This window comes from Hevea brasiliensis, chromosome 1 (assembly GCF_030052815.1).
Source record: "Hevea brasiliensis isolate MT/VB/25A 57/8 chromosome 1, ASM3005281v1, whole genome shotgun sequence".
NCBI classification, from domain to species: Eukaryota; Viridiplantae; Streptophyta; class Magnoliopsida; order Malpighiales; family Euphorbiaceae; genus Hevea; species Hevea brasiliensis.
The window spans coordinates 4,030,082-4,048,781 of record NC_079493.1 but is presented as its reverse complement, the minus strand read 5'-3'; the positions used below and the strand labels follow the sequence as shown (position 1 = coordinate 4,048,781).

General features: G+C 27.9%; 2 protein-coding genes across 3 annotated transcripts; both read left to right on the top strand.

Moving 5' to 3' along the window:
- The first annotated feature begins 429 nt into the window (after positions 1-429).
- On the top strand, positions 430-3,656 carry LOC110652862 (L-ascorbate peroxidase, cytosolic). Of its 2 annotated transcripts, none has more exons than XM_021808476.2 (10): positions 430-585; positions 812-946; positions 1,033-1,207; positions 1,307-1,372; positions 2,390-2,438; positions 2,544-2,629; positions 2,751-2,830; positions 2,956-3,058; positions 3,169-3,227; positions 3,336-3,656. In XM_021808476.2, the coding sequence occupies exons 2-10, from the start codon at positions 828-830 to the stop codon at positions 3,349-3,351; spliced, it is 753 nt and encodes a 250-aa protein (XP_021664168.2). In that variant the 5' UTR covers positions 430-585; positions 812-827; the 3' UTR covers positions 3,352-3,656. The 2 variants fall into 2 exon arrangements, with proteins under 2 accessions (XP_021664168.2, XP_021664167.2); XM_021808475.2 differs by lacking the exon at positions 430-585 and adding an exon at positions 699-721.
- An 8,994-nt stretch (positions 3,657-12,650) lies between these two features.
- Positions 12,651-16,586, top strand: LOC110646528 (mitogen-activated protein kinase 3). The gene is made up of 6 exons (XM_021800000.2): positions 12,651-12,975; positions 13,067-13,196; positions 14,251-14,388; positions 14,482-14,814; positions 15,342-15,525; positions 15,998-16,586. The coding sequence occupies exons 1-6, from the start codon at positions 12,833-12,835 to the stop codon at positions 16,165-16,167; spliced, it is 1,098 nt and encodes a 365-aa protein (XP_021655692.2). The 5' UTR covers positions 12,651-12,832; the 3' UTR covers positions 16,168-16,586.
- The last annotated feature ends 2,114 nt before the right edge of the window (positions 16,587-18,700 follow it).

The window sequence follows — 18,700 nt, the reverse complement described above, 5'->3', positions numbered from 1 at the left end:
TTTTAATCAATGGAGCGTGCAAGTGGCACAGAACAAGCGCTAAGTGCGTTGCTAGTTGCAAGTTCCCCATCCCAAAGAAACGTCAGTCAAGTTCTGCGATTCCACGTGGTAGGTTTCTATTGGCTTGTGTTAGCTCCGCATCCAATGAATTTGCAAATTGCAGTTTAAATAATCAAAATGGGACGGGGAAGTTGAGCATGCCATGTGCCTGTGCGGACCAATCAGATCAGGAGGGTGAAGAGAAAATACCATGCTTTGACAGGTGATGTTATGATAGCTCAGCATGGAATCTTCGGTTGCGAAATGCATTCACACAGGGACGTGGACATTTTTGAACGTTTTCAAAAGTTACCCACACTACTGATCGTACATCTAATTGCGTTAACTTAATCTTAACCGTCCATTTTTAAAACTATTTACAGCCACACGATCAATCAACATCCAACGGCTTGAGAGAAAATTACGATGACCTTTTCATCCTCCAAATCCCCTATATAACTTTCTTGCTCTATGAGCTTGTGCTAAGCTCGTGGCTGTCTCGCGCTAGGGTTTTAATTCTCCCATTTCAAGTTTCTAAAAGCTCAGGTCAATTTCATACTCTTGTTTCTCTGATCTCTTTGAAATCTTCCGCTTTTGATATTTTTTGGCTTCGATTTTGGGGTCAAATGCCGTATCTGGTTGGAAGCATAGCTTCGTAGATCTGTTTCTGAAATATGGAAATGTATTTGTTTGATCGATATTTAGATCAGTGTTATTCATTGATTTTCTGATCTGCGATCTGATATTGAAGTGTTTTTGTTCCCTGTTACAGAATCGCAGAAGGAAAAATGACGAAGAACTACCCAAAAGTTAGTGAAGAGTACCAGAAGGCCATTGATAAGGCCAAGAGGAAGCTCAGGGGTTTCATCGCTGAGAAGGGCTGTGCTCCTCTCATGCTCCGTATCGCGTATGTTCTCTCTCTTTCACTTTCTCTATGTGTATTAGATGTTCATACGCGAGATATTTGAATGGAAATGGTATCGTGATGTGCAGATGGCACTCAGCTGGAACTTACGACGCGAACACCAAGACTGGAGGTCCATTTGGAACCATGAGGCACGCAGCGGAGCAGGCCCATGCTGCTAACAATGGGCTGGATATTGCTGTCAGACTCCTTGAGCCCATCAAGCAGCAGTTCCCTATCCTCTCCTATGCTGACTTCTATCAGGTAATGTGATAAAATAATTATATGATTTTAGGATCGGTTTCTTACTGATTGATTGATCGGTTAATTTGTTGATTTTTGATTTGATGTCGATATGTGTAGCTTGCTGGTGTTGTTGCCGTTGAGATCACTGGTGGGCCTGAGATCCCATTCCACCCTGGCAGAGAGGTCAGTCTATTGCTCTAATCGTTGCCCTTTATTTTAGATATTTCGATTTATGCTCCTTTGCCCTTTTTTAATGCAAGTTTTGCTGAATAACGATGTTGGCAATTAGTTTTACTGGGTAATTAGGAACACTAAGAAGAGGCAAAAAAAAGTGTTAGTTTGGTTATGCCCATCCAACCAGTGCTGAAAATTGAATTGGAGAAAATTTTAAGCCTTCGCATAGTGGATTAATTGTGTTTTTATCAATTTATGTTGTATGATTTTTTTGTAACCATATGTTGCAATGCTTTATCCTTGAAAAAAAAAAAGGCCAATGATATGCTGAATTAAGATTCACAAAACGGGCAATGTTGGTATTGTCTATTTTGCTTGATGATACTCGTTTTGAGTTGTGTCGGCTCCAATGTGTTTCCCTTATTTAGTTTCCCCGGACATAGAGAATCTGATGTCTGTGTTTTAATCACTTGAGTTATGCTGGATGTCAAAATTGATAATTTGAATGAATTATGTTTTAATCACAATGGTGTTGCTACCACGATGTCTAATCTGATGTAGGACTGCCTGTAGGTCTTATAATGAATGTTAAAATTTGAGGATAAATGACCAGGAATTTAGGTGGAGAATTAGGGTTTGTGAGAAGACGGAATTAAGAAGGGAATTGAGTTTTTGGCTTCACATCTAAATTTTCTTGGGCATCACTGTCAAGGTTACATAGGCACCGCACCTAGGGTAAAATTGCATTATAGGAGTCAAAGGATAATTGTTAGAAGTTGTGCTAATAAGAAACTTGGAAACAACATTAAACCATAGATTTTTATAGATTCAAGTAGTGCTATAGGTTCAAATCACGATAACACCCATCATCTTTACGAATTTCTGAAGTACCAAAAAAGAAAAAAGATCCATATATCGATTTCCTTGTAGAGTTTTCTAAAGTCATTTCTTTCTCTCTCCTTCTGTGTGCGCAAGTGTATGGATTTTATTTTTCAGCTGTTACTAACAGTGACCTCACTATCTCAGGACAAGCCTGAACCACCTCCAGAAGGTCGTCTGCCTAATGCTACTAAAGGTTAACTTCTTCCACAATGATATGTCTATAATTGAAATTAGGAGCATGTTTGTGGTTTGGCTGTTTATGTATGGGGTTGATTAAACTGAGGAATTGTTGTTTCAGGTGCTGATCACTTGAGGGAGGTCTTTGGCAAAACCATGGGTCTCAGTGACAAGGATATCGTTGTTCTCTCTGGTGGCCACACCCTGGTTAGTGTTGAATTTCGAATCTACCTGGTTCTGTTGTTGATAATTGATAAATATCTGAAGGCTGTTCCCAATATGTTTTTCCTCTGATTCCTACATGTCTTGGCGGGAATGTCAATTGCAGGGAAGGTGCCACAAGGAGCGCTCTGGTTTTGACGGGCCCTGGACTGCTAACCCACTTATCTTTGACAATTCTTTCTTCACGTGAGTTATCTGTCTTGTTAGCAGCCATACTTACTCTGCTAATAGTAACTAGAAAATTGTGTTGTCTTGTGTTGTGTTTATGGTTGAATTAGTAATTGACACTCTGCATTCTTAAATATGATTAGGGAGCTCTTGGCTGGACAGACGGAAGGCCTTCTACAATTGCCAACTGACACGGTTCTTGTTACCGATCCTGTCTTCCGCCCATATGTTGAAAAATATGCTGCTGTATGTATTTTTATTTTAAAACCAAGTTGAAGTGCTGATGATGCTAAAAATCAAACATTTGACAATTGCTAATTGCTGGGAGCTGATACTATCACTAATTCTGTGCGCAGGATGAAGATGCATTCTTTGCTGATTATGCTGAGGCCCATGTGAAGCTCTCCGAGCTGGGGTATCTTCAATTCTGAATTCTACAGTTTCTACCTCAGTCTGCTTGACTACATCAATCTGTTACTTGTTGGACTTCTTCACTGTGCTTATCCTGTGTATTGTTGTGCAGGTTTGCTGAGGCTTAAGCCTTTGGATGTAGAGGATGGTGCTGACAACCTGCGCGCTTTTCAGTTTTTGTGTATTTTTCATTACTGGGAAATTTGCAGTGGTTTGGTTGTTGATGGAATAGGTGTGGTCTTTGCTTCTTTAGTTGCGTGTGATGATGATCGGAAGTTGGATTAGAATGTTCTGTGCTTGTCCTTTTATGATTAAATAATAGCAGTTCATTAAACTGTGCATGTAATTCTGTTTCCCTCGTCACCCATCTTCTGCATCATCGACTGTACGTTTTTGTAACCTCTATGGTTGGTAAGTTACATTTTCTAACGAATATGCGGCTGTGAAGTCGGGAAACTAACTTGTTAATCTCCACATGTTAATGATTGGAAGATTGCATGATTTTTAATGCACCAAAAGGTGCATTAAATAATATCTGGGACCAAGTTGGCATGTCGGCCTCAGATTTGTGGTGGTGTTGCCTCAATTTTTGAACACTTGAAACCTGCCATGGGTATCTATGATATTTCTAATTTCGAACCTGTGGGAGCAATTTGACCCATGTTGTGTTGGCAAATCGATGTTATACGGTATTGCGGAAGCTTTTGAATCAAATAAAATTAATATATAAAATATTAATAATTATGTGGTTCTTGGGCATGCCGGCTTTCACTTTTATCACGCCGGCTTTCACTTTCATTTGAGTCATTTCTTTCACTCGTATCATTTGAATAATAAATAAGAGATATTATTCTGTGTAACTGGGTAAAAATGTCTATTGGGAGATATTTTACTAATAGTTTCTATAATTATCACTTAAACTAAGTAGTTTTGTGTATGTTGCTCGAATTATTTAGTATTTTATTATAATAATATAATTTAATATATATATTTTTTATTTTTTATATTTTCATAATTATATTGTAAAATTTTGTTAAGGAAAAAATTTTTAATTGTAATTTTATTTCAGTTATTAATAAATAAATAAATTAGTTATTATATTATTTTCATTATTTTCAAACTATTTAATATATACCAGCAAAAGCATAAATAAGGTAGAAAAAAAAATTCTCCCTTTTTCTAGTTTAATTGAAAATTTAATTAAAAAAATTGATTTTTAGAGATATAATATGACAAGTATAGTTTTATAATGAAAAAATTTTAGATAATTTTTTTAGGTAAGATTTTTATAGTTGAACTTTAAAAATATTAATTTTTTTTATTAAATACATATTGCACATTTTTCATACTCGTTATATGTATATATAATTTAATATTTTTATATATAATTTTATTATAATATATTAATTATTATTATAATATTATAATATTTTTCATTTTTCATTATATGCACGTTATATGTGTATTATTTTTAGATTAAGTTAATGAAAAAAAAATATCAATAAAAATAAGAAATTATAGAAGTAAAATTTAAAAAAATTTTACCGTTATAATATAATTTTATAATTGAAAGTATTTTATAAATATATAAATTTAAATATTTGTTATTTGTTGATTCATATATTGTCATGTTAAATACTTTAATATAAAATATTAAATTTATCGAGACATTAATTATTAGCATTTTATAATTTTTATAAAATATATATAATTAGCGTGAAAAAATTAAATTTTTTCTAATACTATTTAAAAGTTTATACATATAATAGTAAAATAAATTTAATTTGGTATAGTTTTATATGGTATTGATCTTTTTTATTTCTAATTATTATTTATTTATTTTTTTAATTTCATTTAATAAAATTAACTATGCACTCTCATATCAATAAGTATCAATATTATTAATTTTTATTTGACATATAATTTACATAATTTCATATTTTTTAATGATATGAAGAAAAATTTTAAAAATAAGATTAATAAATATATTAATTAATAATTTATTTATAAATAATAAATTAATAACTAAAATTTTCCTTTTATATAAAAAATAGAAAATATTGGCATTCATATCTTATTATTTTTTAATTGGAATAATTATAGTAAAAGCGTAAAGAAAATTATTTAGTTTATAGTAAAACTATTTGTCAAATTAATATATAACGAATTTTTAAAGTTTTTATAATTATTTTTATGAAGTAAATATCAAATTTCAATAGAAAATTTATTAGACTATATTATGCTTGCATTCATATGAAAATTGTAGTATTTTTTAAATTAAAACATTACTTTGTGTTTATATTTAAATATAAACTTTTAAATTGAAAAAATAATTTTATATTCAAAGTATAATTTCTAATTCCTTTTGTAAGTATTCACTATATGTTAAGTCAGAATAATATTAAAAAATCAAAATCATTATATTTTTATATATATATACAAATTAATATTTTTAAACTTTTAATAATATACCATTTTAAAATAAAAAATCAATATTATAAATTCTAATCATTATATTAATTATATTAATTTTATAATTAATTTCAAGCCTGTTATTAATTTTTTAAATATCATATATTTATCTATTTAAATTTTTTATCATATATAATTTATTTTATATGCTTTGTATAATAATTACGTATTATTTAAAAATTTTATATTTGTATAATTTTATTATATATTGCATATTAATTAAATTAATATATATATGTGTTAGACTTACAAATTTAATTTTAATTAGAATTAATTTATATATTAAAGCAATAATAAAGAATTTTTTAAATATATATAACTAAAAAATATATTTATTTTATGAAATATTTTTTAATAAAAATAATTTAAAAGAAAGCTTAAAAAAATTAATAAAAAAAATTCATATATTTGGTTAAAAAAATTAATTTTTCTTTCTTGTTTTTCCACTTAAATTCAAATATAATAGTTTTAAAATATTTTTACATAAATAATTATGAGTAGAGATAGAAATAGAAATCCATTATAATTAATTAAAAAAGTAATTTATATAAATAAAATGCCTTCTGATTTTTATAAATAATATAAATTATGAAGTTATTTATAAAATTTTATTTTAAATTATATTATATTAAAATTTTAATTAATTAGAATTTAAATACAAATAGTACAAAGAATTTTATATTTATATAAACTCTAAAATTATATAGACAATTAAATTTTAAGTTATAAAAATTTTAAATTTATATAAGTTTGAAATTAAACTAAATAATAAAAAATATAATTACAAATACTATAAATAATAAATGATAATTTGAGTAAAGTCAATGTTTCTCCCCCTCTTTATATATTTATATGTATATATATATTTAAAACATACATTTATATATTATATATATAGATTTAGATAAAAATCGATATTTAATATGTTAAGATAATTTTTTTTATATAAAAATAAAGATAAAAAAAATAAAATATCACATAACGATTTTTTATTTACTCTTATTAAATCACATGGCGCACTTTATAAAATCATTTTTAAGTCTTAATTTTAATATGTCTATAATATATATAAATGAGTAATAAGAAACACTCGGTTTGACAAATGTACCCATTGATTTATTATAATGACAATAAAGAAATATTTTAAAAATATTTTAATGAATTTATAGGATTCCTCAAATAAAAGTGAAAGAGCATTAGTGTTGTATATTAAGTAATTTATAAAATATTTTTTTGTGTTTTTATTTTTTTATTATCTTTTAATAATTTTTAGATTTGTAGTACCATTTTTAGAACAAATATTGAAAATTTATTCTCAAATCTATTTTTTTAATAGATTTTAATTTTATTTTTTTCAATTTTTATAATTGTTCTTCATATTATAATAGTTTGGTTTTTAATTATTATAAATAATAATATGATCTTTGGTTTTATTTAATTAGAGATTTTAGATTTTAATTCGTAAATATGAATTTTTTACCAATAGAATATGATAGTGTGACATATTTTTATACTAATATGTAGCGATTTAAACTCATATGTGTACATTATATGCATCAAGTTCCTGAAAAAACAATTAATAATTGAAAGATTCAAATTTATTATTTTTAGACTTGAGCATTTGATTCAAATTGAATTGAATCGTACTAAATCATCAAAACTGAATTATCATATTTTAGTAACCAAATCGAATAAAAATGAATGAAAAATCGAACGAATCAAACCACTCTATTTGGATTTTGTTTGGTTTGAACTGATCAATTTTGAGTTTGATAATTTTTTAATTTAAATTTAATTTTTAAGTTATTTGGTCTGATTTTAATTTTAGTTTAAACCTAATAATCTTTAATTAATGAAATTAAAGAATTTACATATATAACATTACATATGATTCTTAAATTTCCTATAAAAATAAATCAATTTAAAAATCAATAACATAATTTGATTTGATTTTGTTCAACTAATTTTTTTTTTCAAAACTAAATCGAAATAACTAAAATTTTTAAAATATAAAATCAAATCAAATTAAGACGGTTCGATTTAATTTATTTGATTCAAACTGAATAGTACTTACTCCTAATTATTTTATCATTCAAATCAAACAAAAAATCAATGAGTACTTAAAAAATTTATATCTTTTGCCCATATCATTTTTAAGCAAAAATATTCAATATCATTATATCAAAAAAATTAGTGAATTTTATTGTCTACATAAGTGGGGATTGTTCTTCCTATAATTATTTGTAATGCTTAAAGTTTTGATATTATTAATGAATTTATATTTTTTTAAAAGAACTTTAAATAAATATAAGTATACTGGTTTAAATAATTTCATATTTTTATGTTTTAAAATATTAACATAATTTCATATAATATACTTCAAATGATATAAAATATTTTTAATATCATAAATCAAATAATAATAAATGCAGTATTTCATATAGTACCATATTTTAACTTTTTAGTGAAATATTATTATTATTATTATTATTAATTTTTCTCTTTCTATTATACTTGTATTATCTCTGATAAATTACAATTAATTTAAAAAATCCACTAAAATTTGTGCTAATTATTTTGTTTTATTAGCTATAATATTTATTTTGATTTAAACAAACAAGGCTCCAATAGCAAATACAGTGAAAAGGCTCAACACCTCGCCAAGAGAAAAGAATGCGAAATCCGTCCCACATCGAAGTAATCGAAACGTTTTGCATAAGTATAACCAAGCTTTCAGTGGTCCACCGATGTAGTGCTCGGTGACGTGAGTTTGTGATCTAACTGGAGGCATCAAGATGATGGGACCTAATCCTGGCCCAGCCAGGTCGGACTCTATACTACGACAGTTTCTCGGTCCGCCCGTTCCAAGGTAAGAGTGAACCAAGTTATCTTTACGAAGGCTCGGATGGCTTGGTTCCTAAACCAGAGGACACCGCGTGAGGCGGATCAGGTGTCGTTGGAGTCCATATGGCTGAATGGGCTTGAACGGTGATCGTGAAACGAAGGTTTGGTGGTCTAAGAGTGGTGCTCTCTCTCTCTCTCTCTCCATCGAGCAAAAGACCTACCCAAATCTAATGGTATCCATCCATATTTTCAGAGATTACACAACAAAAAGAGATACAAAAAGCAGATCGCTGTCAATAGGAAGAAATGTACAAAAGATGGTATAGAATGGGATATATCCCACATTCAACTTGCATTAAAAAATTATTTCTTATTTGCTAGATACTGATTGTAAGAATCAAATTCAGAATGATCAATCAGAATTAATAAAGTGTTCATTTAGTTGAGAATTTGAGAGAAAACTTCTATTTTATTTTTAAGTTTTTAATAATTGATTTGGATTCTTCAGCAAGCATATTTTTTTTTAATTATTTTTTTGAAATTAATGATCAATAATTTAAAATCATAATTATATTAATAAATGTAAAAATTTGTAATTATTAATTCTTGACTTCTTAATTATCAATGGATGGCCACTAATATTTGATTATTGATCATCAACAATTAATTAAAATGTTCATTCGGATCTCACATCAAATATAAAGTATACATGTATAAAGATTATATAAAACAAGATTTTATTAAAATCATTATGATTTTAACAGCGGTTGATTTCTATTACTATAACTCGTGTTTTATTTATTAATAAAAAAAGAAAGACATTTGAGTGAAAATAAACAAGAGTTGAGTATCCCGATGTGACCCTAATTGAAATCCGCAAATGAGTTATGCTCGGAGACTCGCCTTTTGGAATAGAATGTGCGTATATGAATTATCATAAAAAAAAAATTGATTAAAATAATTTAACTTAATAGGCTCAAACTCAGTTACCACTTAAAATAATTTTCATTATTAACATTTGAAATATCTTAAAATTATATGGACATTTTTAAAGTAAATTTAATTTTGTAATTTTTTTTTCCCTTGGTTATTAAGGAAGAGATATTTTATTTTCAAGATTCCAACTTGGGTACTTGATTTAGAACTCTTTATATCATTGATTTCAAATCTCAATAATAATTTATTGTGATTGAATTAATAATTAAATAATTAATTATTTGTCTAATAATTTAAAAGGTCAAAAACCATATAAATATGTTGAAGAAAATGTACTTGAATGAAAAAAAAAATAATTAAATTCATTATCAAAAACTAAGTGAAAAGGAAAAAAAAAATTAAAGACACTAATTGGTCACTAATATCGATAATTTAAAAGACTAAGTGAGTCCACAATAACGATAGTTAAGTAAGCATTAGAAAAAGTGATTTCCTAATCTTGAAATAGAAAATTATTTTTTTAAATTTAAACCTTATTTTTTATTATTAAAAAAAAATAATTTCTTTATAATATTTTTATTTTTTAATTTTAAATAATAAATATTTTTCAAAAAAATATTTTAACCCAGTTATCTAAATAAAACATATTTGCATGTAAGACTACTTTTTTTTTTTTTTTTAATTCTATAGTGAAAGTGGTAGGAAATTGTCATCATGATGCATTTGATGAACAAATTATGCATAGAAAGTGAAGGCTAAATGCTAATGAAAAAAAAATAAAAATAAAAATCCCATCTATAATAATCTTATTTTGACAAAAGATTTCTACTTTTCATTAAGCTTGGCTTCCCTTAGTTGACCTTTCTATTTTAACACCGTAATTTTCTTTAAATTATCCATATGTCACGCAATTTCAATTCAGTCCAAATTGACATCCAACGTGACATTGAAAAGACCCATAATTTTATTTATTTATTTTTTCTTTTGTAAAGTATGAAATGTGTTTTGGGCTTTGACAATTTGGCTTCTCAAGGAAAGTCCATAGAAACATCCTTTAGAGACTTTCTTACTTCTTAATTTTCTTTCCTTGTGCCAAAGTTTACTTATTTTCTATGGAAACCATGCGAGTGGAAATTATGTTCAAGATTTGATAGCTTATATGATGATAATAATAATTTTTTATTGGAATTTCTATTGTTGACTTACAAAGACAACCTCTACATTTAAGTGGTGTCAAGTGCTTAAGGTTGTTGAGCTTTTAATATCTATAATTCATTTTTGGCATCATGAAATCATCCTTCATTATTTTGCCTATATAAATAACACAACAAGATATCATTTTTTGCCTTTTTTTTATTATTATTTTTTTATTTTAATTACGTTGTATTTATATTTGAATAAGAAGTAATATTCAAGTAAAATTCTTCAAATAAAAATGATTTTAAACTTTACGGTTAAAATTTTCTTGAAAGTTAATTTCATTGCTTATGGTAATTTTTGCCTTTTTTAAATACTTTTCGTTGAAGACAAATTGGAAATAATATTCAGGTAAAATTTTTTTAATAAAAATAATTTCAAAATTTAAACTTTTGACCTTATAATTAAAATTTTCCTGAAAAGTAGTTCAATGCCACTTGTTGGTATTTTTTTGCCTTTTTTTAATTACTTTTTATTGAAGACAACAAGATATAATTCCTCATATATTTTAAGTATGCTTTTAATATATCCCTAAAGTTTTATATTAAAAAAAATAAAATTAAAAATAAATAAGGTTAATAATAAACAAAAATTCATGTATCTTTTGAAAATTGTAATTGCATCCAGCCATTTTAATTTTATTAATTATATAAATCATGTATTAACATGTAAGATTTTTTTAATAACAAACATGTAATGCTAACAATTAAGGGTTTTAGTAAATTCTTTTAAATTTGACTGAAATTAACAAAAATTTAAAATATTGTGTAAAAGATTTTAAAAAATTAAATATAATTATAATTTTGATAAAAATTTAGATTTTTTTTTTTTTTTTTTTATCATTAACCCAATTAAGGTAGAAGCAACTTGAAGATATTCTTATTGACAAGTGAGGCAATGTGCAAAACCACAGAATGAAGAATAACTATGCCGTAAGGGAGAGGAAATGGAAGATGACATATACTCTTATGAATATCCAAGTGGAATATGTAATATCCCACGTCCGTATAAGAGTAATGTGACCTTATACTATTTTGGACGTTACCTTCTTTTTTGAATTGACTTTTGAGAATAAGTTAAATATGTTTTAAGTATTTTATTCGGCTCTAAATATTTTCGAATTTATCTCTTTTTATATTAATTTTTGAGATAAGTTAAATTTAATTATTTTTTTTAATATTAATATTTCAAAAATAAATAGTTAAGTATTTAAATAAATTAAAATTTATTATTTTTATATTTAAGATATAAAAAATGAAAATTAAAAATTAAATAGTGTTAAAATAAAAGAAAAAAAAAAAAGAAATGGACAACTCAAGTATTTATGGGCAAATGCAAACAAAACCTTGGTTGCCAAATGGCATGGAACACCTAATACTGTTGTTTGACATCTCATCCAATAATTGAGCTTCTCTAATTCATTTCAATTACAGATGCCTCATTAATACAGCTTACCGCTTGCATCTTCCACAATTGAAAATGCCCTCTCTTTTTTTTTTTAATCCATTTCCAGTATTCTAAAAACAGATAAACTTTCAATTTAATGCGAGTACTGATTAAATTTTATTAATTTTATTAATAAATAAAATAATATTTTTATAAAATAATATTTTATTAATATATTTATTTTATATTACTAATAAAATTATGAATATCATCATTTACATTTAAATAATTTGATCGTCACCATTGATTTAAAATAATATTATTTAGATATCGCTTTTACTTAATGACAAAATTATTTTCCAAATTTCTTTAAACTGGGCCCATTTCACATTTAACTAAATAGACATGTTTCTTGCTCATCCCCAAGATTAGAAGGCCGTTGAAAAATTGAACAAATATTAACCGTCGGTCAGAGGCGGCTGTAATCTAGGCCGTCCATCACCTCCACAACGTGTCCCAGACTCTTTAATCTTGTTTCTCGCCCGTTTTCCTTTCTCCTTCCTAGCATCTTCTCCGAACTCAAACAGGCAGCACTCTCAAAGTCACAAATCCTTTATTTATTTATTTTTTTCATTATTCGAAAATAGAAATAAATATTAATAAAGTCAAAATGAGAAACTAAGTCTCCTCTTTCACTTGTATAAATTTCATAGGAGTCTCAGCAGAGAGAGATATACACAAATAGAAAGAGAGAGAGACATATAGAGGAAGGAAATGGCTGACGGCGAATTTCCGGCGGTTCCAACTCACGGAGGCCAGTTTGTCCAATACAACATTTTCGGTAATCTTTTCGAAATCACGTCGAAATATCGGCCTCCTATCATGCCGATCGGCCGTGGCGCTTATGGTATTGTCTGGTATGGGATTTAAATTCATGAATTGGCATGTGTGATCTCTGTTTAATTGTTTTATTGGTGTTGAGAGATTTGGTGGTTCTATTTTTTTAAGTTCGGTGTTGAATTCGGAGACGAATGAGATGGTAGCGATAAAGAAGATAGCTAACGCTTTTGAAAATCATATGGACGCCAAACGCACGCTTCGAGAGATTAAGTTGCTTCGCCATTTTGATCACGAGAACGTGAGTATCTCTTCTTCTTTATGCGTTTCCTTTTTTATTTTTTTTGGTTTATTGATTGGATACCTCAATTTGTTTTCAGTGGTCTAAGTCGGCCGAACTCATCTGTTGGTGCCATTGGCCGGATGGATGCTTAATCTCTTTGTAGTTGGGCATGTGATCTGATCATTTGGATAATTTTGCTTCCTAATCTAGACGCCTTTAGTAGTTTTGATGCATAATGGCTAGCTGCAAATTCAGTACATGAATTTGAAATGATGGTTATTTTGGATGTGTTTATAGTGAAAGATTCATAGAATTTCAACGTATGTTAAATTCAAATACCTCATCTTTTTGAAATCCATATGTATCCAAATGGAGCCTGTGGGAATTTAGAAGATGAAGAAATGTTATGTCAGTTGCTGTTGTTTCTATTAATTTTGCTATCATTTCATTAATTAGCATAACTGCATACTGTTATTGAGTCCTGGCTGGGCAGTAGACCAGTGGTCATTATACTTGCCCTTGAATATTGGCAATAGTTTTAAGGTTGAGGTCCTACAAACAACAGTTTGAAGGTGTTATTCTCACTCATGTCAGGTTCTTATTCAGGTGATATCTGGTTGTTTATTTGATTATTTGTGCAAATATACTTTCTCATTGGCTAATTGTATATTGTATGCATAGGTAGTCTGAGATTTAATTTTTGTCTCCTTATTTCTTCCTTTATATTTTTCTTTGAAGGAAAAAAAGAGTTCTGCTGTTTTGGCATGTTGTTGATGCTAGAAAATATTGTACAAGTCAAATTGTTAATTATTGATAATAGCAGAGGTTTACTGGCTATCAATTGTTAAATCCTGTAATAATTTTAATAGAAATGTGAACTGTGTATTCTGCATGTTATGTCTAAGCTTGGTTTTTTTGCTATTGAGATGTTCGTTTTATTAGAGCGTTGAATTATGTGCTTACTTTATAGTTGATTAACCTCATCTTGAGGCCAAGTTCTGGAATGAAATTTAGAGTTGTATTCTATTGGTATTGGCTTCAGAGAGCTAAGAACCCTTTGCATGTCAAACAGGTTGTAGCTATCAGAGATGTAATTCCTCCACCTTTACGAAGAGAATTTACTGATGTCTACATTGCCACAGAGCTCATGGACACTGATCTTCATCAGATTATACGCTCCAACCAAAGTTTGTCAGAGGAGCATTGTCAGGTAGTGCACTTTCAATTTGATTTCAACCTTCTAATAATTAAATAGGCTAATTTTTGAGATTGATTTTTGTTTTTGTTCTTGTATGCTCTACAGTACTTCCTGTATCAGATTCTTCGAGGGCTGAAATACATACACTCTGCTAATATTATTCATAGAGATCTAAAACCCAGTAATTTGCTGTTAAATGCAAATTGCGACTTAAAGATATGTGATTTTGGTTTAGCTCGGCCAACTTCAGAGAATGAATTTATGACAGAATATGTTGTTACCAGATGGTATAGAGCACCTGAGCTTTTGCTTAACTCTTCAGACTACACTGCTGCAATAGATGTGTGGTCTGTGGGTTGCATCTTTATGGAACTTATGAACAGAAAGCCTTTATTTCCAGGCAAAGATCATGTGCATCAGTTGCGCCTATTAACAGAGGTAAGGTGATGCTCAAGTAAATAAAACGTGCAATTCAAGTTTTAAGTGATTCAATTTTGTACATAGAATATCTCTTTATTTAGGATCTAAATTTTAGAAGAACAGTTGACTCTTATGAACACTAGTACACTGCAACCTCATAAAAAAGAGGTTAAAACATAATCCCATTTCTTAGTTCAGTTTTAGTGCTGTCATTGGAATAAATGTATGCTTCAATTGCAGCCAAGGAAATTGTTAACAGCGCAAAATATCGTGTTGATCATACCTATTGTTTTATTTATTTATTGGCACTCTGATACAACTTTTGGAATTGTTATAAGACAAGTGGGAAAATGATGCTCTCGTAGTTGGTTTTGCTTCTGCTCTTAACAATCTATACTTCTGTTTAACTTTATACCACCATAGATGTTGTAAAGTACTCAGATTCCATAGCAAGTTTGCATAATCAATTTTTTAATTTGTTTCTAGAGCAATGTACTTGTTGAAAGAATGCTTATGGATGCTTTTTTTTCTCCTTGTCTCTCTAGCTTCTTGGCACGCCAACTGAAGCAGATCTTGGGTTTGTCAAGAGTGAAGATGCTAGAAGATACATCCGACAACTAAGTCAATATCCTCGTCAGCCTTTAGCCCAAGTTTTCCCTCATGTTCATCCTTTGGCCATTGATCTTATTGATCGAATGTTAACATTTGATCCCACAAGAAGAATTACTGGTAAGTCTTTAAACCCCCATTTTGAAATTTTTTTGGACATAAGACATCAGACATATTAATTATTTTTTTTCCATTTATGTTGTTAGTTGATGGTAAAGTCACTGGTAAATCAATTTAGGCATGTAATGTGTCAATTGTTTACAAGTAAAAAACCTATTGAGAAAGCCCTGTGGGCTTTTTAAGCATGCAACATTTTCCTTCTCAAAACCTACAAAATCATTTGCAAGTTCCATAATTCACTTAGTGGCATTTAACTAAAAATGAATATTTTGTGACTCAGTTGGATATGTATTCAACTACTAGGATTGTTTTGCACTTGATAATCACAAACTCCCTCCAGGAAAAAGTTTATGCTCTGCTGAAGAGTCTTGATATGCTTGCTATCACTTAAAGCTAAAATATAATTGTGTATTTTTAACTAAAATGTTCATATTGTTGCCTTCTTTCTAAACAAAAGCTTTGTCTGTGGCAGTTGAAGAAGCATTAGCGCATCCCTATCTGGCAAGGTTACATGACATAGCTGATGAACCAGTGTGCCCAGTGCCATTCTCTTTTGATTTTGAGCAACAGCCCTTGGTAGAAGAGCAGATGAAGGAAATGATTTACAGAGAGGCCTTGGCACTCAATCCTGAGTATGCATAATGGAGAAAGTAGATTTGTTACCCAGTATTATATTCATTTATTGTCTGATAACCCTACGAGCTCAAATGTTGTTTGATAGCAAAGATTGCTGTAGATGAAACAATGCAACCATAAGAGAAATTATGTTGAACAACAATACAGGTCACAGATCAGACAAGTCAAATCACTCCGTTTGATTGTCTTCTGTATCCGTGATGTTTTTGGTGGGCATGCTGATTGTGCTTCCATCACTGCCCATCAGTTGTACACTGCCTTCAATCTTTGTGAGGTTAGTCACCTTGCAATCTCTGTAAACCTTGCAACCTTCATATGACTGAGAATTTCTTTTTCTCCTTTTCCCCTTCCTCCGAAAGTTACTTCCCCTTGTAAAATGTGCTGATTTGTGTGTTTTTTTTAATTGGAATTTATTCTCAATGTAATTCATGCTTTTTTTTTTTTAATAATTTTATAATTGATTCTGATTAAGCCTTATGGCCGGTTTACAACTAAACACTCCTGGAGTGAGTGCTACTAATTGCTTAGGGCCTGTTTGGTATTACTGTTGAAATTGTTGTTAAAAAAATTATTTTTTTTAAATATACATGTAGATAGTGTTAAAAAATAATTAAAAATTAATTTGATCAGTTTTAGTCATCAGAATACTAAAATAACAAAATAACTTTTTCTAAATTATTTTTTTCAAGAGCATTTAAAATAATATTTTTATTTAAAAAAATAGTTTCATACTCTATAATTCAATGTCAAACAGGAGCTTAGACATTTTTTGCGCTTGGCGCAAGGGTACCTTGGGCTTTCTGGGTCCTGTGAAAAAATTATTTTATCTTGTGTTTGGATGTTTGAATTGGAAAATTTGAAACATGAGATTCAAATTTGATGAAAATATGCTATTAGAGTTATGAATATATATAAGGCTCATAAATGTAGTAAATTTTTGTCTTTAGTGTGAATTTGAAATAATTTATAAAATTGTGTTATTTCAAATCTATTCTAAAAAGTTTTTAACAAAATTTACTATTAATAAATAATTTATACTAAAATTAAATTTAAACCTCTTATTTTAAATTATAATATCTAAACATAATATTGTAATATTTATAATTTTTATATTAAAAAATAAAATTTGAGCTAGGTAGGACATAAACAAGGCTTTTTAAGCGAATAATTATATAGTAAAACGACACTATTCTACATGCAATCACAATTCAAAGTTTTAGGCCGACCAGAGCCTGTCCCATCCCACCTAATGATCATATTTGCTTTCCGAGCGAAATCCTTACTTTGTGTATGAGTAGACAATTATCAAGCTAGACACGCAATAATTTTAGCTTAATGTGACATTTTCATTCATCAATCAGTGCCATCTCATCGCATTGAGGCTTTTGCAGAGTGAGCATGGTTGATTCAGTTGAATTTAATTTGAAAATTTTAAGAACTGAATAAATTAAAATTTATAATAAATTAAATTAAATTAAATTAGAGAGAAAAATGGATTAAGTTAGTTTGATTCAATTCAAATCAATTTATTAGTTCTTGGGAAAAAAAATCAATTTATTAATTTAAATTTTATTATAAGTTTTTTTAACTTATTTAGATTAATTTTAAATTTAATTTTAATTATATTTTTATTTTTACCTCTAATTTTAAATTTAATAATAATTAATTAAAAAAATAAACTATTTAATTTAACTCAATTGATTTTTCCTTTAAAAAATTTGAATACAATTTAATAAATTTAATTTTTTAATTTAAAAAATTAAACTAATTAACTTATAAATTAAATTTTTAAATTAAATCGATGCGAGATGATATTAATAAATAATGTAATTTATATATAAATATTTAATTAAATAATTATTAATTTCATTTTTATATAATCTTGAACTTTCTATAGCGAAATCCTAAAGATGAATTAGCGGAATGTATTAAAGTTGAATTTAAGTAACATTGATCCATAAATATATTGAATTTTTTTTTAACGTATTGAAAATTTCTTAACTTCAATACTATAATAAGAAAAAGGCATCGATATTTTATTATTTATTTAATTTTAGTATTAGAGGCCAGGGAGTCTATGGATTACTTTACATTATTTTAACTAATATATCTTTTCGAACCAGTCTAAGAATATATTCTACATCATGATAAAAAAAAATAATAATAAACTATAAACAAAAAGACATCAAATGAAATGTCAGAAGAAAAATTATATAATAAAATGATGATTCCATGTGAAATATATATATATATATATATATATATATATATATGAGTTTCAATGAGTGAATCACAGTGATACTATATGATTTCTCAGGAGACTTAACAAGCATACACTACTACATTATTCTTGAATCTTCATCTACTATTTGTTTTAATGGCCATGCCAGATTTGTGTAATGGAAAATCCACTTTTCATATCTCAATGGGAATGCATTGTGTTTGTTTTCCATGGAAAATTATTGAGTGAATACGGAATATTAAATTTTAGCAAGTTTTATAATAATATTACGAGAAGTGGATCCACATGAAGAAGAAT